Source organism: Puccinia triticina, chromosome 8A (genome assembly GCF_026914185.1).
Source record: "Puccinia triticina chromosome 8A, complete sequence".
Lineage (NCBI taxonomy): Eukaryota > Fungi > Basidiomycota > Pucciniomycetes > Pucciniales > Pucciniaceae > Puccinia > Puccinia triticina.
In genome coordinates, this window is record NC_070565.1 from 3,859,545 (window position 1) to 3,886,911 (window position 27,367).

General features: G+C 46.1%; 5 protein-coding genes across 5 annotated transcripts; 1 reads left to right on the top strand and 4 right to left on the bottom strand.

Annotated features, from left to right (window-relative positions):
• Positions 1-68: 68 nt before the first annotated feature.
• PtA15_8A360 (uncharacterized protein) lies at positions 69-1,932 on the bottom strand (the record flags this gene model as incomplete). The annotated part of the gene is made up of 5 exons (XM_053171782.1): positions 69-341; positions 407-630; positions 722-810; positions 892-916; positions 1,251-1,932. The coding sequence occupies 5 exons, from the start codon at positions 1,930-1,932 to the stop codon at positions 69-71; spliced, it is 1,293 nt and encodes a 430-aa protein (XP_053023011.1).
• A 1,596-nt stretch (positions 1,933-3,528) lies between these two features.
• PtA15_8A361 (uncharacterized protein) lies at positions 3,529-8,268 on the top strand (the record flags this gene model as incomplete). The annotated part of the gene is made up of 14 exons (XM_053171783.1): positions 3,529-3,984; positions 4,083-4,397; positions 4,493-4,774; positions 4,852-4,893; positions 4,968-5,012; positions 5,084-5,164; positions 5,281-5,414; positions 5,498-5,546; positions 5,629-5,690; positions 5,762-5,924; positions 5,989-6,087; positions 6,168-6,290; positions 6,359-6,426; positions 6,498-8,268. The coding sequence occupies 14 exons, from the start codon at positions 3,529-3,531 to the stop codon at positions 8,266-8,268; spliced, it is 3,690 nt and encodes a 1,229-aa protein (XP_053023012.1).
• Positions 8,269-9,452: 1,184 nt separating this feature from the next.
• On the bottom strand, positions 9,453-10,045 carry PtA15_8A362 (uncharacterized protein; the record flags this gene model as incomplete). The annotated part of the gene is made up of 4 exons (XM_053171784.1): positions 9,453-9,524; positions 9,628-9,731; positions 9,811-9,821; positions 9,888-10,045. The coding sequence occupies 4 exons, from the start codon at positions 10,043-10,045 to the stop codon at positions 9,453-9,455; spliced, it is 345 nt and encodes a 114-aa protein (XP_053023013.1).
• A 1,221-nt stretch (positions 10,046-11,266) lies between these two features.
• PtA15_8A363 (uncharacterized protein) lies at positions 11,267-17,162 on the bottom strand (the record flags this gene model as incomplete). Its single annotated transcript, XM_053171785.1, has 6 exons — positions 11,267-11,482; positions 11,580-11,933; positions 12,018-14,641; positions 14,757-15,282; positions 15,364-16,707; positions 16,818-17,162. 6 exons carry the CDS (start codon positions 17,160-17,162, stop codon positions 11,267-11,269), a joined length of 5,409 nt encoding a protein of 1,802 aa, XP_053023014.1.
• A 4,581-nt stretch (positions 17,163-21,743) lies between these two features.
• Positions 21,744-22,207, bottom strand: PtA15_8A364 (uncharacterized protein; the record flags this gene model as incomplete). Its single annotated transcript, XM_053171786.1, has 2 exons — positions 21,744-21,752; positions 21,863-22,207. The coding sequence occupies 2 exons, from the start codon at positions 22,205-22,207 to the stop codon at positions 21,744-21,746; spliced, it is 354 nt and encodes a 117-aa protein (XP_053023015.1).
• Positions 22,208-27,367: the final 5,160 nt, after the last annotated feature.

Genomic DNA, 27,367 nt, shown 5'->3' on the forward strand with positions numbered 1-27,367 from the left:
AAGAATGTTAAAAGACTTTCGCTATAGATGGTGTTTGGGTTAGACCATTGATTGTAAGGTTGTCATCTTCATAGCTCAGCATGAGTATGAATATGATTGGCACTATTCGACAGGGCTTCTCCAGACTCCATCTCTTTTCTGATATTGTACGACCAATGGTTTTCTGGGTCGTAGATAAGCGATAAATGAGGTGATTCTTCTATCCATGTTTTGCCACTAACGTATGCCCCGTAAGAAATCGCCAGGGACGCATATTTTCGGGCCTCATGAGTTAAGCCCCATGAGTTATAAACCAGGGCTGCCATCGTATAAGGCTCTTCCATAACCACATCCATGCGCTCCTGTACAGACAGAGGATTAGACCGTGAGTATTAGCAAGAAAGGCGGAAGAAGCATTACAGCTTACTGTTTTGAAAATCTCAATGATTTCCTCGGCCATGGCTGGCGAAGGAGGTGGTGTAGCTTCCCAGTCAGCAACAACATCCCACATTTCAATAAGTTTTTCAAGACGTAGGTCGGAAGCAGCACTCTCAGCATCAGACAACGAGCATTGGGAACAACCACAGTGGAAGCCGTAAGTATGATGCAATTTTGCGCGTCGTTTTTCACGCGATTGGACCAATTTGATATCTTGGGAAAATAAAAGAAAACGTGAATTGTCAGTTCAACTGATGAAGCATGCCGTTATTATAAATGAGCCATAGATCTGCAAGCAACTCACAAGAAATAGTCAATTCCTCCCCTGGCGCGATTTCCCGCAGTGCGTGCATCTCAACTTGAAGAGTTACGTTGTTGAACACGTAGCCCACGCTGCAAAAAGAAGCGTCGGTATTCAATAAGTAAAGTAAGACTTTCATGGAGATGGTCCCATGGCTATAAGCCCCAACTTACTTTGGACGGCAATCATGGTTCAAGTCTTATTGATTCATTGAGGTAAGTGGGGCAGCGGTAAAAATAAAAAGAGATCAAAAAGGGTAAGGAACACTTTCTTGCATATTGAGTTTCAGGAAAGGGTCACGTTTTTACTTACACTTGCGAGAGCAAGATAAATATCAGTAAAGAAGTGTCTCAAATCATCATGAACTTGACCACAAAAAAAGGATGTAAACTCACAGCTGGTTCCGGAGCAAAGGCACAACCTCCAGCAATGTTATCATCCCGCTGAGCTAAAAATACATTGCGCTCGAATGCAGATACAATCCAGGCAGTATCAATTTCACCTACGCCGTGTTGTTTCGCTATTAGCTTACGACCCTTGATTGGCAATAAATCAACCATGTACTTGAGTCTTGGTGCCCACTCCTGAAGGTCGATTTCAGAAATATCGGCAGTGATCACGATCAATGAGTAGTCCTCAATAACAACCTCGCCAATGTTAATTTTCCTGTCTGCGACTGCTCCGAGCCCGCCTTTCGTGGGCATGTGGACCAGCTTGTAAGGAAATTCTGCTCGTCTTTTATCTGTTAACAAGTGAGAGTCGTGCTTGAATATCGTAAACGAGTCCAGCTTCTTTAGTAAGTGCGATGGTCGGATGTAAAGTACCATTCCCCGGTCCTCTCCAAACGATGGATTGGCATAAACGCAATATTGTTCTTCTGTAGGGTCTGAACCTGGATAGCAACGTTGCTTGGTGAAACCGTCCTGGGACGGATTGTCGTCAGAGGGCTCGATTGGTATCTCGGTTACTTGACTGTAATCATAAACGTAATGTCGTGATTTAAACGGAGATTCGACTTTATGATTGTCTTCTTGCTCGTTAGGCACTATCGACCGGATCGGAGTGGTGATCGAATTACTAGCCGGGAGAGCTGGAAATTGAAACCCAACCAGCGGAAAGGATGAAAAGGATTCCAATGAAGCCAAGGGTCCAACAGCTAACCAGAGCTGTAAGACACATTGGACGAGGGCCATAGGTGGAGATCGAAAGCTCATTCTCGAGATCAGAGATTGGAACCGAAGTCGAACTGGATAAATCTGATGAGGGGATCCCGGGAATATCTCAATCAGAGAGAGATGGAGATTCCAGCACGAAAATATTTGAGAGATCGGTTCATTTATGATGAAGATATGTTCTCTATCCAGAGTCCAAAGGACACATCCTCGCGACTCAAAGGGACCGGGTTGGGATAGGCAGATACAAAAGAGAGCAACCAGTAGCGTTTTGACTGGCTTGGCTAGAGGGACTGAACAGCATCCCTATGTTCGAAAAACAAATGCCACACTCGTCGTGGATACCCATCTTTCTCAGCATCCTACCGCCTGGTTTGTTCGACGTGGGTAGCCAGCGACGATCGTCCGGGCTCTTTCAGCTTTTGGCTGGATATATGAGGCGGCCAGGCTGGCCACGGAACGTGCCACGCGCCCCGGGATAGCTGATACCGAAAAACCTGCCTGCCGCGCGGCTAAAGGAAATTGAGAAGGAACGGTCTTATTGTGACGCAGCGCAATCAAACGTCTCAATCATCTTTGCGAAAGCATCTGATTGCTACGCGAACCCGTCAACAGGGACTCATGTTTAGTTTGGTTATCGACTCTATGCAGCGGTAGTCTTTGCACTACCCAAAAATAAGCCAAGGATGTGCTGCTGTGGGTTGCAGACTTTTTTTGCGGACTCTCAAGAGTTTCATACATTTTAGTTACAGGCCTCCCTTCCCCAGGAAAATTTATACATTTGAAGTGCTGGCCATTGAGGCCAAAACAGGCCATTCATACCACTTTTGAGCATACCATTTGGGTTTTTCCCAAAAACAATTCATACGTATTGGTCACCTCCATTTATCGGGGGTTCCCTGGGCCCGTCCTCACCCATATGTGGCCAAAGACAGCCAAAGACCCACTCAAAAATCAAATGAGACACAGAGTTTGACTTTCTTTTTGTAAGTTAAAAAGGGACGGGAGGCCCTAAGTTTCGGAGTAAAAGGAACATATAAGTCCAACTGCTCTGGATGTCATGAAAGGTTGATTCTATAAACGAGCCTGAGGGGATATGACTTGTTGCGCTACATGCCATATGCCGAGATTCGGGAATCACTTGTTGTTTGCTGATTGCTCTTTTTTAGTATGGGGGCGAGCAAGGTTCCACAGGGTTCAACTCGGGAATATCTGTGATGGTCTTCTTCTCATGAAGAATCTGAATATGCGTGAAAATCGTAAGGAAAAGAAACATCGCCCTTGGAGACGGGGACTATCTGGACCCTGGAACAGGTAACTGACCTGTCACAAACGTATATGTACATAGCATATCTTCATGAGATCCCATGTCCAAAGGATATCAGCGCGAGACTCACAACCATTACTATTTTCGGCGAGCCCCTCAAGAGCGTCGGTCACCTGGATTCATCGGTATCATCTTATCGGACCCTTTTCCCGTATACCCACGCGCTTGACCGTTACAAGGAAGTGGTGAATATTGTCTAGTCGTTGCCCACAAGGCAGGTCAGTCACACTGTGGATTGCTCTCATTGTCTCGCATCGACTCAATTGCTTATTAACCCTTATATTTGCTTGTAATCCGTACATTCAGTCAAGATGGAACTCAGCTCCCAACCCACTCGGTCGCCTAATAGCTCGTGTGGAGCTGGTACACCCACCCGGTCGCCTGCAAAGCCAAGTCATACCAGCCTCCAGCGCTCTCCAAGCAAGACTCCAATGTCAGCAGAAGTGCGCGCACGGATAGAGGAGAATCGGAAACGAGCGCAGGAAATCAGATCAAGAAAACAACAATTGGAAAGGAGCAAGGAGCAAGCAGCTCTGGAGGCCAACAGACGCGCCGCTGGAGAACAATATTTGAAAGAGTTCGGGATCGGATCCACATCAAAACAAACGCCGCATTCTTCGTCAACTAATTCCAACTTCAAGACTCTTGAGGAACTCAATCATGCAATTGAACTTGATCCTAACTTCTTGTTGCAACCTAAACTGCCGCCTCAGCCATATTCTCCAGACCCGAGATGTTCAGAGGAACAGCTGAAAGTGCTGGATTTGGTATGTGGCTTCACTTCGTTCATAAGAAAGAAGAAACATATTTCTCTCTTCAAACTTGCTTGTGTGACATCTTAAAAGGTCTTGGTAAAAATTACTAGGTTAAACTTGGGCGCAATGTATTTTTCACTGGATCAGCTGGAGTGGGAAAAAGTTTTATGCTCCATGAGGTGGTACGGATGCTAAAATCTGACAAACGTCGCGTTAGTGTCACTGCACCCACGGGAATCGCCGCGCTGGCCATTGGCGGCTGTACAATCCATTCTTGGGCGAAGGTTGGACTTGGTCACGGCTCTGTGCATACAATCTACAACAAGCTCATCGGACAAAAGCTTAAAAGTGAAAGATTTGATCGAGACGGCGACAGTAACCGTATATGGAATACAGATGTGCTTATAATCGATGAGGCCTCCATGGTGCGTACAGTAAATATTCAAACCATACGAATTAATGGATGCGACGATCTCAAACATCAAATTCAACCCCCATTTTTCTACCGCATGCGCAATAGCTACATCCAGATCTTTTTGAGAAAATTTCGATTCTGTGCCAGGCCATCCGCAAAATAAAGAAGCCATTCGGTGGAATCCAAATCATCCTCTCTGGCGACTTCTTCCAGTTACCTCCAGTGACCAAAGATGACGACTTCACTTGCATGTATTGTGGATGTCCAAAATTCGAACGAGTGGGGTCTAGTGGCAAGATACGATGCGTCAAGCCTCTTCACAAGAAATGGGACGACAAGCCCTGTGGTCGAATCCGAAGAGAGTACACCTTCTGCTTCGAAACAACAGTGAGTGATTCAGCTCAGAAATCATTTCTGTTGACTTGATGGATAGTAGTTTTTGTGTTCATGTGTCGCTTTTCCAGACATGGCGGCAGCTCAACCTTCAAGTAATCGAACTTACCAAGGTTTGCACAATAACCACATTCCTTAAAATATCCAAATTCTCATCAGATGTACTAATGGTAACATTGCTACGTAGGTTTTCAGACAAGAAGATAAACATTTCATTGATATGTTAAATAAGGTAAGTACATCAAAAACCTGACCTGTTGAACGAAGATCCAACTGATTATTTTCGCGCTCCGAAAAACATAGATCCGTTGGGGCACAGTCGATGATGAGATTGAAAGAATCGCAGTGTCGCGTAGCCAGCCTCTTGAAGCACATGAGATTAAGGTGTGCGCTCTGTTCTTCAGCATGTAAATTCCCCAAGTCATCAAATCATAACGTTCATAATATTCATCGGTTCATTCTCACATCTGCCGTCTACTCCACCCCATCAAAAATAATAGCCAACTCGTCTATATGCCAGGAATCTCAACGTGCACTCGGAGAACGCGAAACAGTTTAATCTACTGGACAGCAAACCGTACGAATTTTCTGCGACAGATCAGACCATGGGCAACGCTTCTTACGCCCATACATTGTTAGTCAAACATTGTGCCGTTCGTCATGATGTATTCACATGCAAGCTTGAGAGTGTTAATCTCTTTGCATTTTTCAACTCAGTCTGTCTCGACTAGACGATTTGCAGGCCCGCAAAAAGTTAACATTGAAAGTAATACTCCATTTCACTCCAGCCCTTCCTGGCGATCAATTTTTGAATCATTGCATATCATTGACCATCGCTTTTGTTTTAGATCGGGGCCCAAGTGATGCTTTTGTGTAATCTGGATATTAAAAGTAGACTGGTGAACGGATCGTACGTCCTTATATTTTCCTTTCGGTGATATGCGCTGCTCTGATTAACCCTCCCAAACCTCATTTTTCAAGACGTGGTGTGGTAATTGATTGGGTAGAAAGCCCGAGTTACCAGTTATCATCCGTGTTGTCACAACAGCGAGACCCAGACGACATGAAAAAACTATATTGGTGCTCGAAGCAACCCCACAGGTGTTTACCTAAGGTATTGTTTTCGGATGGCCGCGTCATGTTGGTGAGTATTGCTATATCTCAAAAGACTTCGTTTGTGTGCTGTTGTTAATCCCCCGCACCTCTAGATTGAACCGTTCGTGTGGAGCATCGAAATCGATGCATCGTTGACACTATCTCGTACCCAATTGCCACTGTCACTGGCGTGGGCAATTACAATTCACAAGGTAGGCAGCATGGCTTATTTCTCCACTGCCTCAAAAACCGACGCCCATAGGGTTGATTTTTCGTTGGGACGCTGTTACAGTCTCAGGGCCAGACTCTTGATAGACTATGCGTCGATTTATTTGGGATTTTCGAACATGGTCAAGCCTATGTTGCCCTTTCCAGAGCCAGAAGTTTAGATGGACTACAAATCACTGGGTGGAAAGTACGCACAATGTTTATTTCATTTTTCGTATTACTCACTATCTAACAACGTCAACTCTGTGGTTCTAGTCGACTCGAGTGCAATGTCACCCGAGTGTGAAGGCTTTCTACAAGTCTTTGCACGAATCAAGACGCTCGTGAGTAATGATTGAAGGCATCCGGGGGTGCGCCAAATCAACTAATCGTTGTCGATCATTGATTTTCTTAGCGACAGTCAGGAAGAAGATTTCTTGGATGCAAGGGATTTCTTTCCTTTTCCAGACTCCATCGAGTTTATTTCTGGAGCCAGTCCCTCACCCGAGCCATCCCCCAGCGAATCCGTGTTCCTCTACAAAAGAAGAAGTTCCAACGAAGACGTACTCTCTGACGAGGACGCACTCTCTCGAGAACGCCTGACCTCCTTCGTACAGGGGGCGGATATAATCCCAGATCTGATTTCCAGTGACCGGGTTAAATCGCTGTGTTTGAAGAAAGCCACAACGATAAACCCTCTTGACGGCCGAACATTTATTGGATGGGATTCTAAGTCTCATTCAGACAGCAAATTACACATCGATCCTCTGTTGGGCGGATCATCTCCCACAGTATCGGAGGATTTGCTAGATGACGCCCAACTAATATCCGTGGTAGAAGAGGTTGAAAGGTCGCAGGGTGAACAACCGCTCAGTCAATCAGTGCATGTCGATCAACTGGATCAAAGAGAAATGAAAGGTGACAGATCTAACTTGAAATCCCCAGGCCAAAACCAACCAACTCCTGAAACACCAGAAAATAGCGAAGATACACCCTCTCCGATACCGAAACGGAAAAATCAACCCAAAGCAGAAATACAAATGACGGACCTTCAATCATTTATACTATCACGACCGCTGACCAAGTCCCATGACCGCCTTATGCCTACGATGCATGAAATAGACAATAATCGAAATGGAAAATCGACACCATTTACTACCGGCACAAATCTTTGGATCCCCACAAGGCACATGATTGACGACCCACCTAGCTTACCGGGCCCCGCTATCAACAAAGATCGATCAATCTCCCGAGTTAAAGCAACTAAAAACAATCAATGTATAGAAACTCTACTGTTGTCTAGAGGCCAACATCAAATGAGCTCTGAAATACAAACCATTGTCGAAAACCAACTAGACATACCCCTTCCAATCAAAAAAACTCAAGCCAAAAGAAAATTGAGCGAGTATGAGGGGATTGCGCTTTCAGATGACAAACCCTTCAGCAAACGAGCCAATACCACCCCGAAAAATCCACTGCCGTGCAAAGATGAGGCCGACTATCGTCAGAGCTCATGTCCCACTAACTTGATACCTGGGCCGTCCAATTTCGACCGAGCGAATCCTGGTTCTTTTTGTTTTAAGAACGGCCGCTCCGACTTGCCGGGACACGCGAATTCTGACATTACCATTATGTCCATCAACCATCAAAGCCGTAGCAATGTGGATTCGAAGCCGAACCGTAATCAAGATGATACAATTGCCATAGAAAGCGATCCACAGACCCCTTTTGTCGAACAAGATTTTGCCAAGACGATGCTGAATGACTTCACCAGACGAATTCAAAATTCGATCTTCAGATTAAATAAATCACTTCTCGATTTACCGCCCGGTCATTACGCTCGAGAGTTTGATCTTGATAGTGTTGAGGAACATGTTAGGATGTTAGTTGCACAAAACTTCTACAATCCACATCTCGACAACGGGGCTGCTCCAACAGTCAATGAACCTCCGTCGAGAGGAATCGGCCATACCCCAAATCTCGAGGCCACAGTAGTCAAAGAAGATGACTTGCTTAGTAAAGAAAATAACCCCAACACTGATGAGACTCTTACCAACACAAAAGATACCACCCAACTGGATAGGAAAGCGAATCACAATCCTTTACTCGAGAATGACATAATTGACGATGTATTTCGACAAATCCCTCCAGATTTTCAATATAGCTCTTTCCACTTTCCGTTCTAGAAATGTACAGAAGTAGTCCAATCCAAAGAACGCATGCCTTCAGATTTTTTGGCTTTGTCAATTTGTACATCAACACGCACTCCATATCCCAGCTCTTTTCCTACCTTACACCTTGTATGATTTGTTCTCCCTTCCTTTTCCCTACTTCTTTTTTGGTTCCATTTTTATTTTCCCCCGTCTGTCTCCTCCTTCCAAAACAGCAGCATATTTACTGAAAAAAATCTTGAAATATTATTGCATCACTTATTCGACCTTCCCTGGATGGGCGGCAAATCCCACTTCTATCAAAATCCTGCATGAATGGGCCAAATCAAGGAGTTAGCGGCCCACATTCGGTCACTACTATTGAATACAATTATTCTCATATTTTCTTTGGCTCATTGCCCCTATTCAAATGTGTTGTATTTTTGGTCTAAGTTTCTATTTGCCTTCCTTGCACAGCTTTTCTTGTCTTGTTATTTCATATCTACTGTTACCTCTTTTTGTTGCCTGTATCTCTGCTCCTAGGCAAGAGCCTTTTTCTTCTTTCTTGGATTCGAACAAGATTAGACTCCAATGAAAATACAATCTATGAAGTTGTCTGCATTCTTGTATTGATTGACTGAAGGATGACGATATACTCATTATGTATAGTGATTGTAGCAGTGGTAGCAGCAACGCTTGTGGTCTTACAATACTGGAACAAACTCTCAATTTAAAGCTTACGTTGGCAAATGCGGACATGCCGATTACCGATCCTCTTGAATTCTCATCCTGATTTGTTCCAGGAAATCGCCCAGATGGAACGCAATACATTTGGCAAACCTTTTGCCGGACTCTGTTGAGACATGGGGTTCTCGCGAAGGGTAATTGATTGGGATTGATGGGAGGGTAGGATTTAACTTTTCTTGGCATCATCGGCCACAACAACGATGCAACAAACGGCGGCGTCAACAGGTTGGTACTTTTTTGAATCAATTCTCTTGAACCAGGATTCTTATAATAACTGATTTTGTTTTATTTTGTTCATCAACAGGTACTTTAGATTGGTATTCCCTTTCCGCTGCGTTCTCCTTTTCACAGCCGAGCTGTTTCACCATTGATTGAAGTATTGAAGAAATACGGTAAGTCCCAACAAGAGGGGCTCAGTTGTCACAAATGTTTTCTACTGATCACCGACACCCGTGTTCAGCACTGAAATACAGCTAGATTACCTTGCCCTTGTGGCAGTGTTCATCCAACGTTGAGGTGTCTACGATCATTGATGTAGGTGGCTCCTGTAAATCATTGACACATTCGTACTCAAAAGCAATTAGGCACAAACTTCTGACGAGAAAGAGACAAAGTGGAGAATTTGTGAACCATACTAGTACTACTCACATAAAAAGCGAACTTGTTTGTCGGGCAACACCACTGGATATCAGAATTTTTATCGCATCTGTATATCAACAAATGTTCCGGTTCTGGCTGATGGGCTGGTAGAACTACAGGCAGAATTTGTAGTCGGTGAGCTGGTTTCGAGGACCTCTATCGTTTAAGGTTTAATGAAATATATATACGTACTCTCTGATTGACTGCTCGTATGTTTGTTGGACTTGGTTCTTCTTCTTCTTCCTTTTCCACTTGTTACCCTCGAGTACTTGCGACGTTGGTAGTGGTGTCGGCTGGGCTTGTTTGCCGCGCAAATCCCGACGGGCTTGTCCTTCGCTAGACACTCGAATTTCTCCGGCACCGCAAGTGTAAATTCCAAACATGTGAGTGCCGCTAACAGGAAAAGGATTGCTTTCAACCGTTGCATATTGATGCCCGCCAGATGGAACCTAGAACACTGTAGTTCTAAAAAGCTAACTAGCGAAAAGGCGATTGCAAACGTAGCAAAGGGAAGATAAAAAGAATTAAGGGTGTAAGAGTCAAGCTCCAGTAAGCCGTATATATGTATACATTTCGGAGATGAGATAGGTGATTTACCTATCGATGATATTGACTATGGTTTGCAAGGATCAAGGGAGTCACTATTCGGCCGATGGAAAGCAAAGTCAACCGACGATCTCCTGATTTTAAATGGTCGGAGAGGACCACTGGCTTGTGCCGAAAGTACCGGTAAAAATATTCTGCAGACTTCAGCGGGGACTTTTTCATTCTTGGCTTCTTGACAATTGTATAATTGCTACATGTTTCAGACCCGAGTCGGCCATGATGATTCCTTTATTGTGCTTGGCAAGAAGATTGGGATAGGTTAATGCTGCAGTTGAGGTCCGGCTGCACCGCCCAAGCCTGCCCAAGCCTTCCCAAGCGTTGTGTGGGCTTCACTTTGCCTGAAAGTTCCTTTTCAAGTCCTCCGAGCATGCCTTAGAGTCGTTCCATCTCGTGTCCAAAACGTTGAGGGATGCGGGGGAACTGGAGAATCATGTTTGACCCTACATAGCATGATGCATCTCGATGTTAACGAAGTTTGAACACATACACATCTCTGTCCATTTAAAATATGCATACAATACATAGAACTTTCTAAGATCGGGAAAATTGTGCTTGATTATCCAGACCACAGACTTTTACCAAGTCGAGTCGTCGCAGGTCGTCGCCCAAAAGATCCTAGCCGGCATCTAATACAGATGTACACTGCTCCGGTGGCGGCTGATGGGTGCAGCACTTTCCTCCGTCAATATTTACTGTGCTGTGTTCATGTAAGTCTTTAATTTGCCTCCTGTTGTTATTTGGTTTAAGAATGACCAGCATGGCTAGCACAATTAAAGAACGAATGTTGACTTCGCTCGCCCGTCCGTCTTAAGAAAATAATCATACCTGCGATCCATGGAGTCATTATTTTCAGGACAATGTTTATAGATCATAGAGAAGGAGATCAATATACAAAAACAGAAACAATAAGAGAAAAGAGATAATTGTGAAAACAAGGCCACAAAAGATGGATTTTTGATTGAGAGCCGAAAACACTTCACATAGGAGATACCAAGCTGTAACGAATCAGCTATGTTTTTTTATAACTAAGGTACATCAAGATCTAAGTTTTAACAAGGACATCGAAAGAGTTAGTACCGGTCATTGGAGCTTGGCCTAACACGATGGAAGCGGAAGGATTGAGGAGGTTGTCGAAGTCGCCAAAGATTGTTGCGTCAGTCAAAATAGTGGCAGTGGTTTCATATGAAGCCTTTAGGAAGGGAGAGACGTTGTTCGCGAGTCCCGATCTGTTGAATGGTTTATATCTGCCTTCCGAAGTCTGTGCACGAGAAAGAAAAAAGAAAACAAGGTTTGTCAGGCTTGATACTCTTTTGGTTTGGCACGGAGAGAAGGCCAACACGAGGGATAGAACTAACCATGTAGTCGGCAATAACTGTTAAATGCCGATAATCAACCGAGATACCATAAACGTTGAAGACGCCCGAGATTTCTTTGATGATTGAAGATCTAGCAGCCTCGACGCCGTAAGTTTTTAGCATTGCATTGATATCATTTGAATATAATTCATCCAACTCGATGATATTGTGGCCGAAATCCCATGCGGCTATCAAGTTCGCCCCTTCAGTCATCCCAAATCTCCTCTCTTTATTTTTATCATCTGATTGTGAAACCAAGGCCCGAGAGATCCCCTTGATTTCTTGGATCACAGCACGTCTACAGCTCTCTTCGATCAGCCCGACCAGTAGCAGTTTAGGTGCAGTCGAGGCAAACTAGATGAAGAAAAGTTCAATCAGCTTTAGCGAATCTGCCGTGGAATATTTGAGCTGATTAAGTCAGGGAGGCTCATGACTGACCTGCATTACTAGCTTACAATGACCACCATGTTTATCAAACTCAATCGAGTTCACATAGCTGGATAACTGCTGGACCTCATCTGCGAGTTCATCCGCGTCGTCCTGAGAAATTTCTAGTTCGTCACGACTTCGACTATCTTCCGAAGCGGTCGTGCTCGACGACGTATCCTCATCGCTATCTTGATCTTCATCGGTTTTACCAGCACCTGTCATCTTTCGTAACTTGTCATCATCCATTACCTCCGAATCCTCATCTGAATCCGATTCGGCACCATCTTTATCGTAGTCAACTTCGCCCCGTTGACGTGCCCGTTTTTCATCATAAGCATCTCCATCTTCGATATCAGCTTCATCCACTCTTCGAGCCGGAACATCTTCTTCACCGTCCTCACTACCATCCGCACCGCTCCCTTGGCCTTTGCGTGCCGAACTTGCTTTGCCTTTCCCTATCTCAGCAAGCTGAGTTTTCAAATCTGACTGCAATGTCTTCAATTCACGGGTAATCATTCGTTCCAGAGTAGGCACAAAAACCTTAGCAATCGACTTGAAAACAGCTGGCACGTTGATGCTATACTCGCGGCAATACTCTTCAGCTGGATAAAGTTCTAATCTGATTTCGTAAACTTTGAATATTTGTGCACTGCTTCCATTTGTCTTCAATCGCTCCGTCACCACTACTTGATCAACCACCTGAGATAGATGCAATCTTGCCGTTCGCTTGATAAACCGTTCAAATTCATCATCTGTGACCTCCGGCCGTATCGGAAACTTCATTGTAGGAGTCTTGATGTTCGCCGACGCTGTCATCACGATTTCACGCAAACGTGGAATACCTAGGGTGACATTTGCGGCACCGTGACCGGCAAAATGGAAAGTGTTGAGCGTCATTTGAGTTGAAGGTTCTCCCACACCTTGTGCGGCCAACAAGCCAACAGCTTCTCCTGGATCGACGAGTCCCATCATGAATCGAACGTGCATCAAAGAACTAAACATATCCATAGCCACGAGCTCGTTAGATTGACTATAGACAGGCCATTTTTTCCGGACACTCTTCTTCGATTTCAGGATTTGGAGTGGATTGTCAAGTTGGTAGGCTTTCACGTCTCGGGCAAATTTTTCGGAGATACTACCCAAGTTTCGACTGGGACTGAAGATAGATAGCGTGGGCGGTGGTAGTGGATGTTGACCCTTGTTCAAAGCCTTAACTATTCCCTCAGTGTAGTCATGAGCGGTATCGCAATCAACTTGGCCAGCAATTCGACTCGGATTGAAGCGGGTGATCAAGGAACTACGATTCAGTAGCGAGAAGTCGAATTGGTTGAGATGTTTCTGTTTTGTTACGTCCAGTGAGTCATCTCCATAGTGGAACTGAAGTATTGAAGAATCACTGTTCCGGACGGTATGGTCGTAGTGAACTCGGACTCCCTCGAGATGCTTGATTAGGCATCGCTGTAAATATCCTGATCGACTAGTTTTGACGGCCGTGTCGATCAAACCCTCCCGTCCAGCCATACAATGAAAGTAGTACTCTTGGGGACGAATACCAGTCAAGAAGCGTTGGGCAACAAATCCACCTGCCCGTGGTGCAGTTTCAAACGCTCGAAAGGATGGGAGTGTCTTGCCACTAACCATGACAGGTACCCGACGGCCTTCGAGAGCTTGTTGGCCAAGTAGACAAGAGATTTGAGATGCATTGACTGGAGTCCCTTTTGCACCGGATGAAGTCATCATTTGCATATTATTCCAGGGGAACGGTTTCGCTAGGCCAGAAGGCAGGCACTGATTGTTGATGGCGGTCTGAAGAGAGGAATTCTCTCCGCTGTAGGCATTGTCGAGTGCTGCCATTTTCATGTCATCTCTCAAAACCTCTTGAAGTCGGTTTTCCAAATCGATCATACCGTGAGGAGTTTTCGCTTCCCATTCCGTTAGTCCGATGGTCGACAGCGTAGCCCGGATACCCCGCTGAGAAGTTTCGGAGATGAGTTTCGAGCGCATCTCGTCCCCCCGTTTTGTGAGCTGTAGATCATCCATTCTGCAAGTGAATGCGCGATGTTGTAGATATTTAGTGAACAATCGACTGAGGATACCCAGCAGCTTTCCAGCGACCTCTGACCCGTACAAGTCGTAAACAGAATGTACCAGACCGTACGGGGAAGCACCGATCTGGGATTTATCAATCACTCCTTGGAGCAAATCACCATCCATAAAGATGACCTCTTCTTCTGAAACGTGACTGCCCCATGATTTTCCTCGGACCTTGGATGTGGACCTCAAGTTGAGTCCCGAGGCGTCGAGTGGAGTAATGTTTTTCATGATGGTTGAAATTAGCTGTTTACCAGTCCACATAGGCACAGGCTTCCAGATCGCCGGGGGTACGGTTATGACCCTGCCTTGGCCAGAGTAGTTCCCTTCTGGCCGGAGAGCTCCATAAATAATTTGATAGTATTCCTCCCGATCAAAAAACGTGTCTTTGTTTGTCATCCAAACCCCGGATACTACATGATCCTGAATTAAGCCACGCAGTGGATTCCCCGAGGTCGGTACTAAGTACTGGTTATCGTTATTTGCGATCATTCGTGCCTCGCTTTGGGCGATCAGGCTTTGTGGGAAATGCATGTTCATCTCTAACGGAAAGGCAAGGATGAGTGGATGGATGGATAGAGGGGGAAGAAGGAAACGTAAGTCACATGAGCAAACAGATTGACGAGGATTAAATCTTTCAAATTTTTGTAAACCGACCATCTCCGTCAAAATCAGCATTGTATGAATTGCAGTTTGCGTAGTGCATCCGAATGGTCTTCTCGCCTTTCAAGATCCGCGCTCGATGACACATCATACTTGGTTTGTGAAGGGTTGGCTGTCGATTCAAAATGAGAATATCGCCGTCGTTCAAGTGGCGATGGACGCGAATGCCGCGCGTTCGTGTTCGGGTTGATGGCAATCCAATGTCAGGCCTTGTCGTGTTGGGTGGGTTCTCGGCATCAGTCGATGAATGGCGCAATGTATTAGCTAGCGCCCGTCGGCCATCCTCGTCCATTTTGTCAAGAGAAATCATCGTCCCATCTTCATCTTGAACGTAAACCGCCCCGGGATGCTTGTGCGGACCGTTGCAAACTAGCCGGTGCATCTGGTCATGGTTGTGCTCGGTGACAAATTCCGGAAATGTCAGTTTCTTGGCAAATACCGGCGGCACTCCGATCTCGTTTGTTTCGATATTGATATCGGGTGAAATCACAGATCTCGCGGCGTAGTTTACACGTTTACCCTGCGCAATCGGAACAGCAAATGATTAGCCAATTAAGTTTTGAGGTCAGAAAAAAATAACGTGTCCCAAGTAATCACACACCATCATATTCATACGAAACAATCCGTCTTTTTTTTCGAGCAACTGCTTGATACCTTGAGGTGGTAGTTTGCCTGGACCCATACTAGTTGGATTCTTGGTACTGTCCATCAGGCTGTTGACCACTACTTGCATACCGACACAGGCTTCTAACACTTGTCGATACAACTTGGCTCGACTGGCTTGGAGTGCTTCAAACTCGGTGGAATTTAGGTGTTTTTCGAGCTTTAGTCTCCGATTAGTAGTCGCGAGCTCGTCATTGAGATCGCGGAGCTTCATGGTTTGGCTGAGGATTTGGGTCAACAGTTGATTTTGAGGCGATTCTAGAGTCATGCCACCCATCATGGCAGCCGGCCGGAATCTGGAAGGCGGCACAGGTACGACGTCGAGGAAGAACATGTCGGCAGATGCTGACGCTTGCTGACGATGAGATTGCAATGCTGGATAACGTGGGCCGTATAACAATCCACAGAGTTCCGGTTCATTGATGAAAAGCTGACTCAGATGAGCCCGAGCCTCTTGAGCCAGCATCATTCTTTCGGTCTGTTTAGATGCCTTGGTGCCTTTGTCTTGCGGAACGTCGTTGTCATCACTGTCTTCGCTATTTGAAGTTTCCACGCTTTCGGTTTCTGAACGGCTGCTTGCTGCTTGCTGGTCTTCAATAACGTCAGATTCGTCACTCTCAGAAGCGATATCACCGCAACTTGATCTTGCGGGTTGACTATTTTGAGCCCATGCCGAAGCGCCGGCGTCACTGTTAACGTCGCTGAAATTGTGGCCGTTCTCGGATACAGGACCTGTTCGCTGTCGTTTGCTTGATGAGATTGATGGTTGTACGGAAGAGGAACGCCGACTCAATGTTGACCCAGTCGAAAACTTGAGGACATTCGGCCTTACTTTCCCGGTGAGTTTGTGGTACTTTTCTTGTTTAGGAACGAGAGAGTATTCCATGATTTTCGTATGGCCGTCTTTCCTCATCCGCGACGAGTAGGCTCCACAACTTTCACACTTCTTTTTTGGCAACAGTTTGAACAGTTCTGAAATGACCTGCCGCCTACGATCGAAGCACATTCCAATCTTGTAATCCTCGCCAGAGCATCGAGGCTTGACGGGGGTTTGTTTCCGATCTAAACATTCGGCCACGAATTTTGCGAGTGAATTTTGGTAAAAGGTGAGATCGAATGCGGTTTGATCTGCTTCTTGATCTTCATTTTCCTGATCCGGACCTTCTTCCGGCACCCTTTTTCCAGTACTTATGGGTTGCGAGGTTGGAAAGTCGTCTATTGCGTCTGATTCAAGGGGTAGGCCATGCTCCAGAAGTTTGAGCTTTGCAGCGTATCGCAGAATCTAAAAGGGATTGGTGGGATTGAAAAATAGAAAGTTTGAGTTTAGTGGAAGACAAAAAAACGGGATAGTTCAAGAAATCTGACGAGCAAATCGGTTCACGGTCAACTTACAACCAATTTGGAGCATAGGAAATGATGACAATAGAAGCAAGTTGATCTCAAGAGTTGGTATGCATGTGTCATGAATAGTGGGTGGAAGACGGGTACGTTGAGTTCGATATGACCGAAATGACCGGGACATTGAGTGTTGAGTTGATGACATGTCCGGCAGATATCTTTCCAATCGATTGGTCCAAGCCTAGGGTCGTAGAGACCTGCAGTTGAAGTCACATTGTTGTTATCGAGTAGGGATGGATTGGTGATTTGAAGGACTGAGATCGAGCGGATGTCGGATGCCCAGAGGGGCGAGAATGAGACTGATTTGATGTTGGTGAGGAGAGGATGGGCTGGATCCATGGCTTGAACTTTGAATTCAGTGATTGACTGGAAGTAGCAGCGCGCCCAAGAATTGGATAATGTCGATAATAGAGAAGGTCCCGAACGAATGTGGTTCGGTCCATGTGCATTTTGAATATGCATGTGTACAGGAACAGACTCATACTGCATATTCATTCCCCGAACTAAAAGTCCCTTGTGTGCCACTGGCAGCCTGCCAGGAGGTGAGCAGTACCGAGGTGGATCTCATGCTGCCGATACAGGCCCAAGCTACCAATGGGAGCAGCCAAGGGTGGCTTTTATCTACCCATGCCTGCTTTGGTAGCCCTTTTGGGTAGCCCTTTTGGCTACCTGCTGCGGGCCAAAAATGCCTTCTGGGCAGCCAAAGTGGGACTCAGGTTGCTGGGATCAGCGCCAAAAGAAAGCTGAGGTCAAGAAGTATCATTTGGCTCTGGGGAAGGTCCAAAGGGACTGAGGGGGAGGCTGGCTGAGGCTTAGTATTTTCTTTCCAGCCATTTGCAATTTCTTTCTTTCATCCGAAGTTTTGAACTTCTGCACAAGTGAGAGGGGCGGCCCACAGCAAGCGTCCCACATGGGGCACTTGTTTTCAGTTGGGCACAACCCTGGGTCGGCGGCTGATGGGCATGGCTGTAGGAACGGGAATGACTCCGCCGTTCCCCGCTGGACAATTGCCCGGGGCATTAGATTTTGGCAAGGTGGAGATAATAGAAAAGGATGGCGAAATCTGATTGCAACGGACATTTTTCTTTCATTCAGACATTGACAATTCACACAAATCGATTAGGAAGCTGCTTAATTTTAGTTTTAAAGCACAAGATTACGTGTGGAAAACACGATTTAAGGAGATACAACAAAGATGGCGGGATGATACACGTCTGAAATAGAATAATTAATATATTTTGGTAGATTTATTGGCGACTAGGCCTGATGAAAGGAAACAGGATGCAGCTTGTGTCAATATTGATATCCAACAATCCTGAAGGCAGAGAGCAAAGATGCAGAGATGACGAACTGAGTGATCATGAGTATGATGTTGGGCATCCGAAGCGTCCTTCTTAAACAGACCGCCCCCGAGATAAGGATAGCCCATTCCCCAGGAGCTGTAAGGATTAAGCATGCCGTAGTTGAGTAGCGGGCTTATGCCGAAGAGGCCGAAGCTGTCCACCCCGAGCCCAAGACCCAAGCCCATGTCGTACCCACCGCAGAATCCGGTGAGCATGCCGTAGCACTTCGAGTCCGATTGTCCTTTGCCGGCTTGTGAAACGACGTCTGCTCGTGGGGAAAGAACCGGTGTGGATACAACGGTCTGGAGTAGGGCCAAGAGACAAGCGACTGAGAAGATGTACTGCATGGTGGGTTTGTTGGGTTTGAAGATGGGCACAGTTTATTTGCGGAGGTGAAAGATTGGTGAAGTCGAGTGTATGGATCTGGAGTGTGTGTGGATGATGAGAGAGAAGGAGCCTGGGAGGCCATCAAGCTTCCCTTTATATAGCTTTCTGCTGGCATATTTGGGTACTCACAGTCACCGGCATCGGCCTGCCGCCGGGATCACACATCACCTTCAGCTGAAGCTCTGTTGAAGAAGTGTGGTTCAAAATTCTGTGTTGTGCAAGTAGTAGAATTTCCCATATCCGCTTTTGTGTATCAACTATCCCCACAAGGGCAGTATCTCTCGGTGTTTAGCTGACTCTCTGTTTCAACAAAGCCACCGGAGCATGGCGCCGATAGGAGCGCTCTGTTCAGTTGACCTTCGCAGTCTCAAGCGCGCACTAGTGTTCAAACAAACCCGATCCGGGCTCGTTGAATTGAGGGCACATGATCCGTGAAGCGGTGACGGATGGAGTGTCCCTCAACTGGTGGCTCTCATGAACGGGTGAGGATGAGAAGCCGGCCGCCGCCGATGGATCCGATTGGTCCCGCGAAGGCATCTTGTGGCAACATCGAACACGGATAAACCGAATTAATGACAGCAGGACAGAGTCATGTTTCCTTCACACACACCGTGTATGAGAAATTCCACCCAGTCGCGTGGAAAGGAAATCTGACCGGGGGAGAAACCCGGGATATCGAATCTTAGGGCCTGTACCATAGCGGCTCAAAAAACTGTTTTTTGGCCGGAAAACAACTTTCCTCACGGAAAACAGTTTCCCCTCAAAAACGTGTACCACAGCACCTGTTTCTGGGGGAAATCAGAACTCGTTTTTTGCTCAAAACAATCAATTTCCAGAAACAGGTCTGACCCTGTTTCTCATGTGTGTTTTCCTTCTGCTGAGCCCCCTCCAACCAAGACACCGGGGCCTCTCTTGGCCAATGCAACATGTGTATCAGTCTCTCTCTCATCTCGGACCAATGCAACATATGTATCGGTCCATCTCTCACCTCGGACCAACCCATGATCACCTCGGACCGAGCCAACAACTCGGTCCGTCTATCCTCCCAGACTGATATTATCAGTCTGAGAGGAATTCTCTCCTTCCTCTCCGACCAATACAACTAGATCGGTTGGAGAGAGGGTTCTGCCACCAATACTATGTATCGAGTAGCTCTCTCCCCCTTCCTCTCGGACCGCTCTATTGGATCGGTCCGAGAGGAATCCTCCCCTTCTTCCTCTCTGCCCAATATACAATTGGTCCAAGAGGAAGAAGGGGAGTGTTCCCCTCAGATTGATACATTGTATTGGTCTGATGGGATCTCATCTTGGACCGATACACAATGAATGTATCGGTCTAGTGTTGAGGACCTTCCATCCCCCCCGGACCCATGTGTTATGTATTTATGTATGTACATACACAGTTTGGGCTGGGAGAGAAGTGCAGGAAGCCTGCAGTTGTGGTACACGATTATGGGAGGCTGTTTTTACCTCTTGATAAACTGAATATTGAAAAAAAGAAAACTGTTTTCCTCGCGCGGGAAAAACAGATTTTGTATGGTACAGGCCCTTAGTAGCAAAGGGCTGGTCAAGCATGACCGGAAAGCTATATAAAGGGACGCTTGATGCCTCCCAGTCTCCTCCTCTCATCATCCCCACACACTCCAGATCCATACACTCGACTCCACCAATCTTTCACCTCCGCAAACAAACCGTGCCCACCTTCAAAACCACCATGCAGTACATCTTCTCAGTCGGTTGCCTCTTGGCACTACTCCAGACTGTCGCTTCCACACCAGTTCTAGCTCCGCGGGCGGACGTCATTGCACAAGCCGGCAAAGGACAATCGGACTCAAAGTGCTACGGTATGCTCACTGGATTCTGCGGCGGGTACGACATGGGCTTGGGTCTTGGGCTTGGGTTGGACAGCTTTGGGCTCTTCGGCATGAGCCCTCTGCTCAACTACGGCATGCTTAATCCTTACAGCTCCTGGGGAATGGGCTATCCTTATCTCGGGGGCGGTCTGTTTAAGAAGGACGCTTCGGATGCCCAACACAACGCTCAGGATCACTTGGTTCATTATCTCTAGATCTTTCCTTTCTGCCTTGTGCAATTTTTTGTGGGATATGCGTATTGACACACGCTGCACAACTTTTTTTCAGTCCTAATCTCCCGCTATACAATAAATCAACAAAATCACTTCATTGTTATGTTCTAAACCTGTATCATCCGGCCATCTTTGTTGTATCTCCTTCCATCCCATCATCCACACATAATCTTGTTCTTGAGACCTAAAAATAACCATCTTATTATCTCCTCTCTCAGTCTTCCTTTTTGAAACTCTTCTTTTAATTTCTTGTGGATGTATGTCCATGCAAAGGACTAGGGGCCCCAGCAGCACTCCCTGCCTGCTGCCAGCAGGCAGGGTTGACGTAGCGCATGAGTCCCTCTGTAAGGGTTGAATCCCTTCACTGGAGCTGGAGACGGAGGAGCGATGGCACGGGCGCGGAGGAGGAGTTCTAGGACCAAACTCAGGGGGCTTTGATTGCTAGGACTGGCTCAGAGAGACTGCATTTCAGTTCTCTCCTTGAGAGGAAGAAGAGAAAAAAGGGAAGAGCTTACCTGGCTCAGAGAGACTGCATGTTAGTTCTCTGCTGAGCCAAGGAAGGAAGGGGAACGGGCTATATACAAGTCTGTGACAGGGCTTGTATCATCTGGTGACATCTTGTAAGCCCAACACAGGAGGGGGTTTACACCTTCCTTCGGAGGTCCCTGCGGGACAGCGTCCCCCTTCCACATAGAGAGGAACTTTAGTCAATTTAGGCTAAGCCTCTCCTTTGGAGATGCTTTGCGCCGCCTCAGAGAGGCTTAGCTAAGCTCCCCAAATTCCAGGCTTTAGGTTAGGGATCATCTTGGTCCAGCTGTTGATCAAACTTATCACAAGTCCCTCGCCCGCCGGGGGGCACGACACAAAGCGCCTTGCACTTCGTGCAAGGCGCTTTTAAACATTTGGCCACGAATTTTGAGAGTGAATTTTGGTAAAAGGTGAGATTGAATGCGGTTTGATCTGCTTCTTGATCTTCATTTTCCTGATCCGGACCCTCTTCCGGGACCCTTTTTCCAGTACTTATGGGTTGCGAGGTTGGAAAGTTGTCTATTGCGTCTGATTCAAGGGTTAGGCCATGCTCCAGAAGTTTGAGCTTTGCAGCGTATCACAGAATCTAAAATGGATTGGTGGGATTGAAAAATAGAAAGTTTGAGTTTAGTGGAAGACAAAAAAACGGGATGGTTCAAGAAATCTGACAAGGAAATTGGTTCACTGTCAACTTACAACTAATTTGGAGCATAGGAAATGATGACAATAGAAGCAAGTTGATCTCAAGAGTTGGTATGCATGTGTCATGAATAGTGGGTGGAAGACGGGTATGTTGAGTTCAATATGACCGAAATGGCCGGGACATTGAGTGTTGAGTTGATGACATGTCCGGCAGATATGTTTCCAATTGAGTGGTCCAAGCCTAGGGTCGTAGAGACCTGCAGTTGAAGGCACATTGTTGTTATCGAGTAGGGATGGATTGGTGATTTGAAGGACTGAGATCGAGCGGATGTCGGATGCCCAGAGGGGCGAGAATGAGACTGATTTGATGTTGGTGAGGAGAGGATGGGCTGGATCCATGGCTTGAACTTTGAATTGAGTGATTGACTGGAAGTAGCAGCACGCCCAAGAATTGGATATTGGTGATAATAGAGAAGGTCCCAAACAAATGTGGTTTGGTCCATGTGCATTTTGAATATCCATGTGTATAGGAACAGGCTCATCTACATATATCTACATATAACTAAAGGAATAGCCTCTGGGGGCCAAACAAACCTGTACAGTTATCTGTCATGCGAGTAACGCCAGCGTCAATATCCTGTACAAGTTTATGTCATGCGAGTAACACCAGCGTCAATATCCTGTACAAGTTTATGTCATGCAAGTAATGCCGGCGTCGGTATGCATGTAACGCCGGCATCAATGCTCTTTTTGTATTAAGGAGTCCGTTCAAGCAGCTTTGGGTGAGACATCACCATTTCAGTTCAAATAATACTGCTTGAACGGACTCCCTCAAGTCTCAGCAGCCAGCTCTGTGTCTCTGAAATATGTGTGCCAGTCTTCTGGAACGGAATGGCGACGCGGCACGCCCACAACTTTGTATGGTGTGCCTGCAAGATTAACGGAATCCGTTCAACCCATCCGTACTGCATGTCTGTAAGAGACTCCGTTCAGCACCGGATGCTTGAACGGACTTGCTTCCAGATGTGTCACCGGTAAAAGTGAACACATTGATAACCACTGAATTTAATTGAGGTGTGAATTGATGAGTGGGACAGTATACTCATCAAAGTGGGTGGTGTCTGATGGTCAGTTGTTGGAGTGTATGTAGCCAAGCCTGATAAAGCAGATTGCTTCAACAGACTCAGTTGTTGGTGTGCAGCTGAGTCTGATGAAGCAGATTTGTAACGGACCTATTCTGATTCTCAAATCTTTTCATTTTTCATTGCAAAAATGCAAAAATCCATTGAACATTTGAGAAGAGCTTATGCAGCATAAAGGCAAAGTACATTCAGAAAAAGGAAATGATCTGTTGCAGCATTTTCTTCCCTTTCATCTTCTTTTCAAAATGCACAAAACAAGGCTGCCATACAAAGGGGTCTTATTGATCCTCATTATCTATATATAACTGAAGATATAGGGTCTGGGGACCAAACAAACCCATAAAAAATCTGTCTATGCAAGTAACGCCGGTGTTGGTATGCATGTAATGCCGGCATCAATTTTCTTTCTGCCTGAACAGACAGGGTGAGACATCTATAACCCAGTCCGTTCAAGCAGATTGTTGGGTGTATACCAGCCATTGGGTGAAGGAAGTTGGAGCCGCTTCACACCTCCTCAGCAAGGCATACTCGCGCTCTCTGGAGGACTGCGGCCATCAAGACTGAGTGGACAACTCCAAGTCTGCTGGAAGGACCCCATAAATTTATACTCCATCCCTGGACTCCGTTCAATGGACTTGCTTTGACTCCGTTCAGCGTTCCCTTAGGGATGTGCAGATTGCTTGGAAAGATATCCACACCTGGGTAATTGTCTTCAATGTCATTGATAACCACTTCCACAAAAATTCTGCTTCATCAGACTTGGCTTCACACCAACAACCAAGTCTGTTGAAGAAATCAGCTTCATCGGACTTGGTTACACATCTATAACCTTGAAAATGGCTGATTGTACCCATCTGAACCTTCAACATAACACATTATATAAACAACACAATCAACACAATCTGCTTTTATTTAACCCCAACCAATCCACTCATCAGACACCACCCACTACTATCCTCCTCATCACACCTCAATTAACTTCCCCGTTCTGATTAATAATGGGGCTGTTGATTTTTACAATTCCTCTTTTACAATGTAGGTACATTGTAAAATTGAGAAATTGTAAAATTGCATATAAACCCACAATTAATTAATTTTACATAATGGGGCACAATTACTGGGACCGAAGAACAATGCAATGCAAAAATTAAGTTGTAAAAATGTACCTGGCACCATACATTTTGCAAATTTACAACTTAACTGTTACAAAGTTCACCCATTGTAAAAATGGGCTATGTGAAAAAGAATCATAGCCCCTAATCAAATAGTTTTGCAATGAGATCCCATTACGAAGGGGGGCACATTGTAAAAGAGAGATTGTAAAAATACATTTCTCTCCTATCAGGTGCATTTTTACAATGCCTTGTAAAAAAAGACCACAACAGCCTGAAAAAAACCAAGACAGAGCAAACATACAACCAGATGGAGGGAAAAAACAAGAAGAGATTGATACCAAACCCGCCAAAAAATGAAAGGGAAACAAATTATCCAAGCAAAATCACAAGTGTCAAGTGACATCAATAGGAAGCAGATGAACAACAATAGGAAGCAGAGGAACAACAAATCAAACCGCTGCATTTCAAGAAGATCTGCGCATACCCACCTTTGGCTGGGTGGGTGCTTTTGTTTTCTTAGCCGCAAGCAATTTCTGAGAGGGGGCGTCTTTCTGAGCGGTCTCCGATCGCTGAGACAATCTCTGAGTGGCGGCCGTATTAACAGATTTTGAGGTGATCGAACCAGGCCCCGGACCTACCTCTACTAGTGGGCATTCACGCACTTGTCCAATATTCTGCAACCGGATTTTCTCGTTTTCTGATTTCCAATGAGCAGACCAGTTGGCCGCCAAACGGGCGGTAATGCGTTCCCAGTCAGCATCGGTCAACGGGGCCGATTGGAAGGTGACATTGCTAGCGTCAGCTGGATCCTTCTTTGGACGACCCCGTTTTCCTGCAGGCTTCTTTGCAGAGGACGTTGGCTTGACCGGTTGTGTAGACTGGGGTTTTTGGACAGAAGAGAGGGGTTGACTGGACCTGGGAACCTCAATACCACAATCTGGAAGAGCTGTCTTTGGATCCAATGCAGGGGGGGAAACTGGCCGAGCTTTTGTAGGGCGTGGCCACCTTCCAGGCAGGAATTTTTTGGATTTGGTGATTGGTGGGGCCAGGGCAGACCCTGCAATGGTTTGCGGCGTAGGATTCAATTGAGGAGGCTGAGTCTGGTTCATTTGAAGCCGTATCTTGATTGGTTCGCTATGGTTAGGCGGGCTTGGTGGACATCCGGGAGCTTCATATTCAGAGGCATCACTGCCAGATTCAGGTTCCGATTCACCGTTGCCATTGTCAGAATCTTCAGTGGCAGCCTCGCTAGAGTCAGAATCTTCAGTTGCTGCCTCGCTAGAGGTGCTCGAGCAGGATGGATCACTGATATTGTCCCCGATATTGCCATGGTATACGTGTTTCTTCTGAGGCCGGGATTCAAAGGTTGTAGGCGGATTGAAGTGGTCCACCGTCACATCACCGTTGTAAGATATATTCAAAAGGTTCTTCATGTGAGAAAACGGGATCACAGATGTGATCTTGGGGTTGTTGCGGCGGATCCTTTCAACACTTTGTTCCACAAAAGCTGCTTCATCGTGTGTCCATCCCCGCGAGTAAATCAACCAGCTGGTGTGCGGATGCGCCCCACTAATACTTCCAGGGAGAGGATCAACCAATTGAGCAAAGCCGGCATTGATTCGATCATTGTGGAGCCAAACACCGGTAACTCCTTGAATGTTATGTAAAACCTTACCCCAATAGTGATCTGCACCCCAATATCCATGTGAGATCAAGGTATATACCTCCCCTGAGACGGTCAGCTTGAACGGCCAGATCATCTTGCCCATGAAATCCTGCTGTTCATCTTCATTGCGAATGGATGATATGTCGATGTGGAAGTAGAGGTGAGGTGGAGCTTGAGAATCAGGGAACGATATAAGTGAGACTTCATCGAGCAAACTACTTGGCTGAGGAAGGTCTTTGTGATCGGTGGTCTGACTTCAACAAGTTTTTTTGGGTCGGGAGTTGTTACAAATCTTGCATTGTAAGCCAGAAGCTCCCGCAAGGCCAGAGGTTGTCCACTGAGTGATAAGTGATTCCGCATTGGTTGAGCTGATCCCATTGGCGGCAAACATGGACGTAGTGAGCTTGAGCGCAACCAAGCGGCGTTCGCCTCGGGGGTGAGTAACTTTCTTGTTGTGTAACTTTTGGGGGCACAATAATTCGCAGGACTCTTGGACTGAGAACAGGCTTTGCAGGATCTTTGATGAGTTTGACTTGGGATCGAGGAGGATTTCCATGAAGAAATCACATGAGGCATACTCACCAGGGATGAACGAATGTGGATGGAGTTTACAAGCCTCTTCAAATAGCTTGTGAGCTCCGCGGGTGAGGCAAGACTTGAGATTTTTATTTTCGATGAGCTCGTTAGTTGTCCTGGAGGTGAAATGCAAGACCAGAGTGTGGAAAATGTCGGTTTTTTTGCCGCCGGGGGTTTGGAGCCAGAGTGGGCTGTAAACCGCGTAGAGAGATTCCAAAGCTGCCGCCAACCAGCACCGGTTCTTCAAGTGGTCCTCCTTCTCAGTGGCGTATGACACAAAGGTTGTGTGCACCGCTCGGTTGATGTTCTGGGAATTTGGCGGCCTGCCAGACTTTGCGCGCTTGTTGGGATGATCGAGGAGGGCTTGAGTGGTGTCAGGTGGTCAACCATCGTTCAACGCAGCCCGCTGCTGTTTGGTTGGTTTGATCCACCCAATCAATTGGGCAACGTCTTGCTGACCCTTGGCCTTGATCCCGTAACGGATGGGAATGCCCCGCATCACAAGTAGATGGTCCTTTTCCAATGCCTTAACAAAGGCATAGAGCTCGGAAAACCCCGTGATTATTGTCTTCTTACCCGCACTACAGTGTAAAGATACATACATAGATATTAGTGATTAATTGCAATCCAAATGTGAAAGATTGTAAAAGACAAATAAAAAAAACAAACCTGCATTGAACAAGTGAAAAGAAAGGTCCAAGTGAAGTGGGTGTTGAACCCACAACCTCGTGTACTGTGAGAGTTGAACTCACATACTCAGCATTCATGAGTGATGCTCTAACCATTGAGCTAAGTACACATTGCTATGTTGCAGTTGAATACAGTAGATGTATGCTTATGATGATGTGTGGTGTTGCCCCAATGGTGATTGGATGTGTAAGCAACGATGTGTTAAGCAGTGCTAGATTGACACTTCAACAACCTGAACATGTAGTCAAGTCGGTGCATGCTCTCCTGAGCATTGGTTGAGCTTGGAAGACCATCATCACCATTGGGTGAGTCCTCCAGCATCTTGCGGCGGCTTGGAAATAAGATGGACTCCATGTCGGCCATTGTCCAC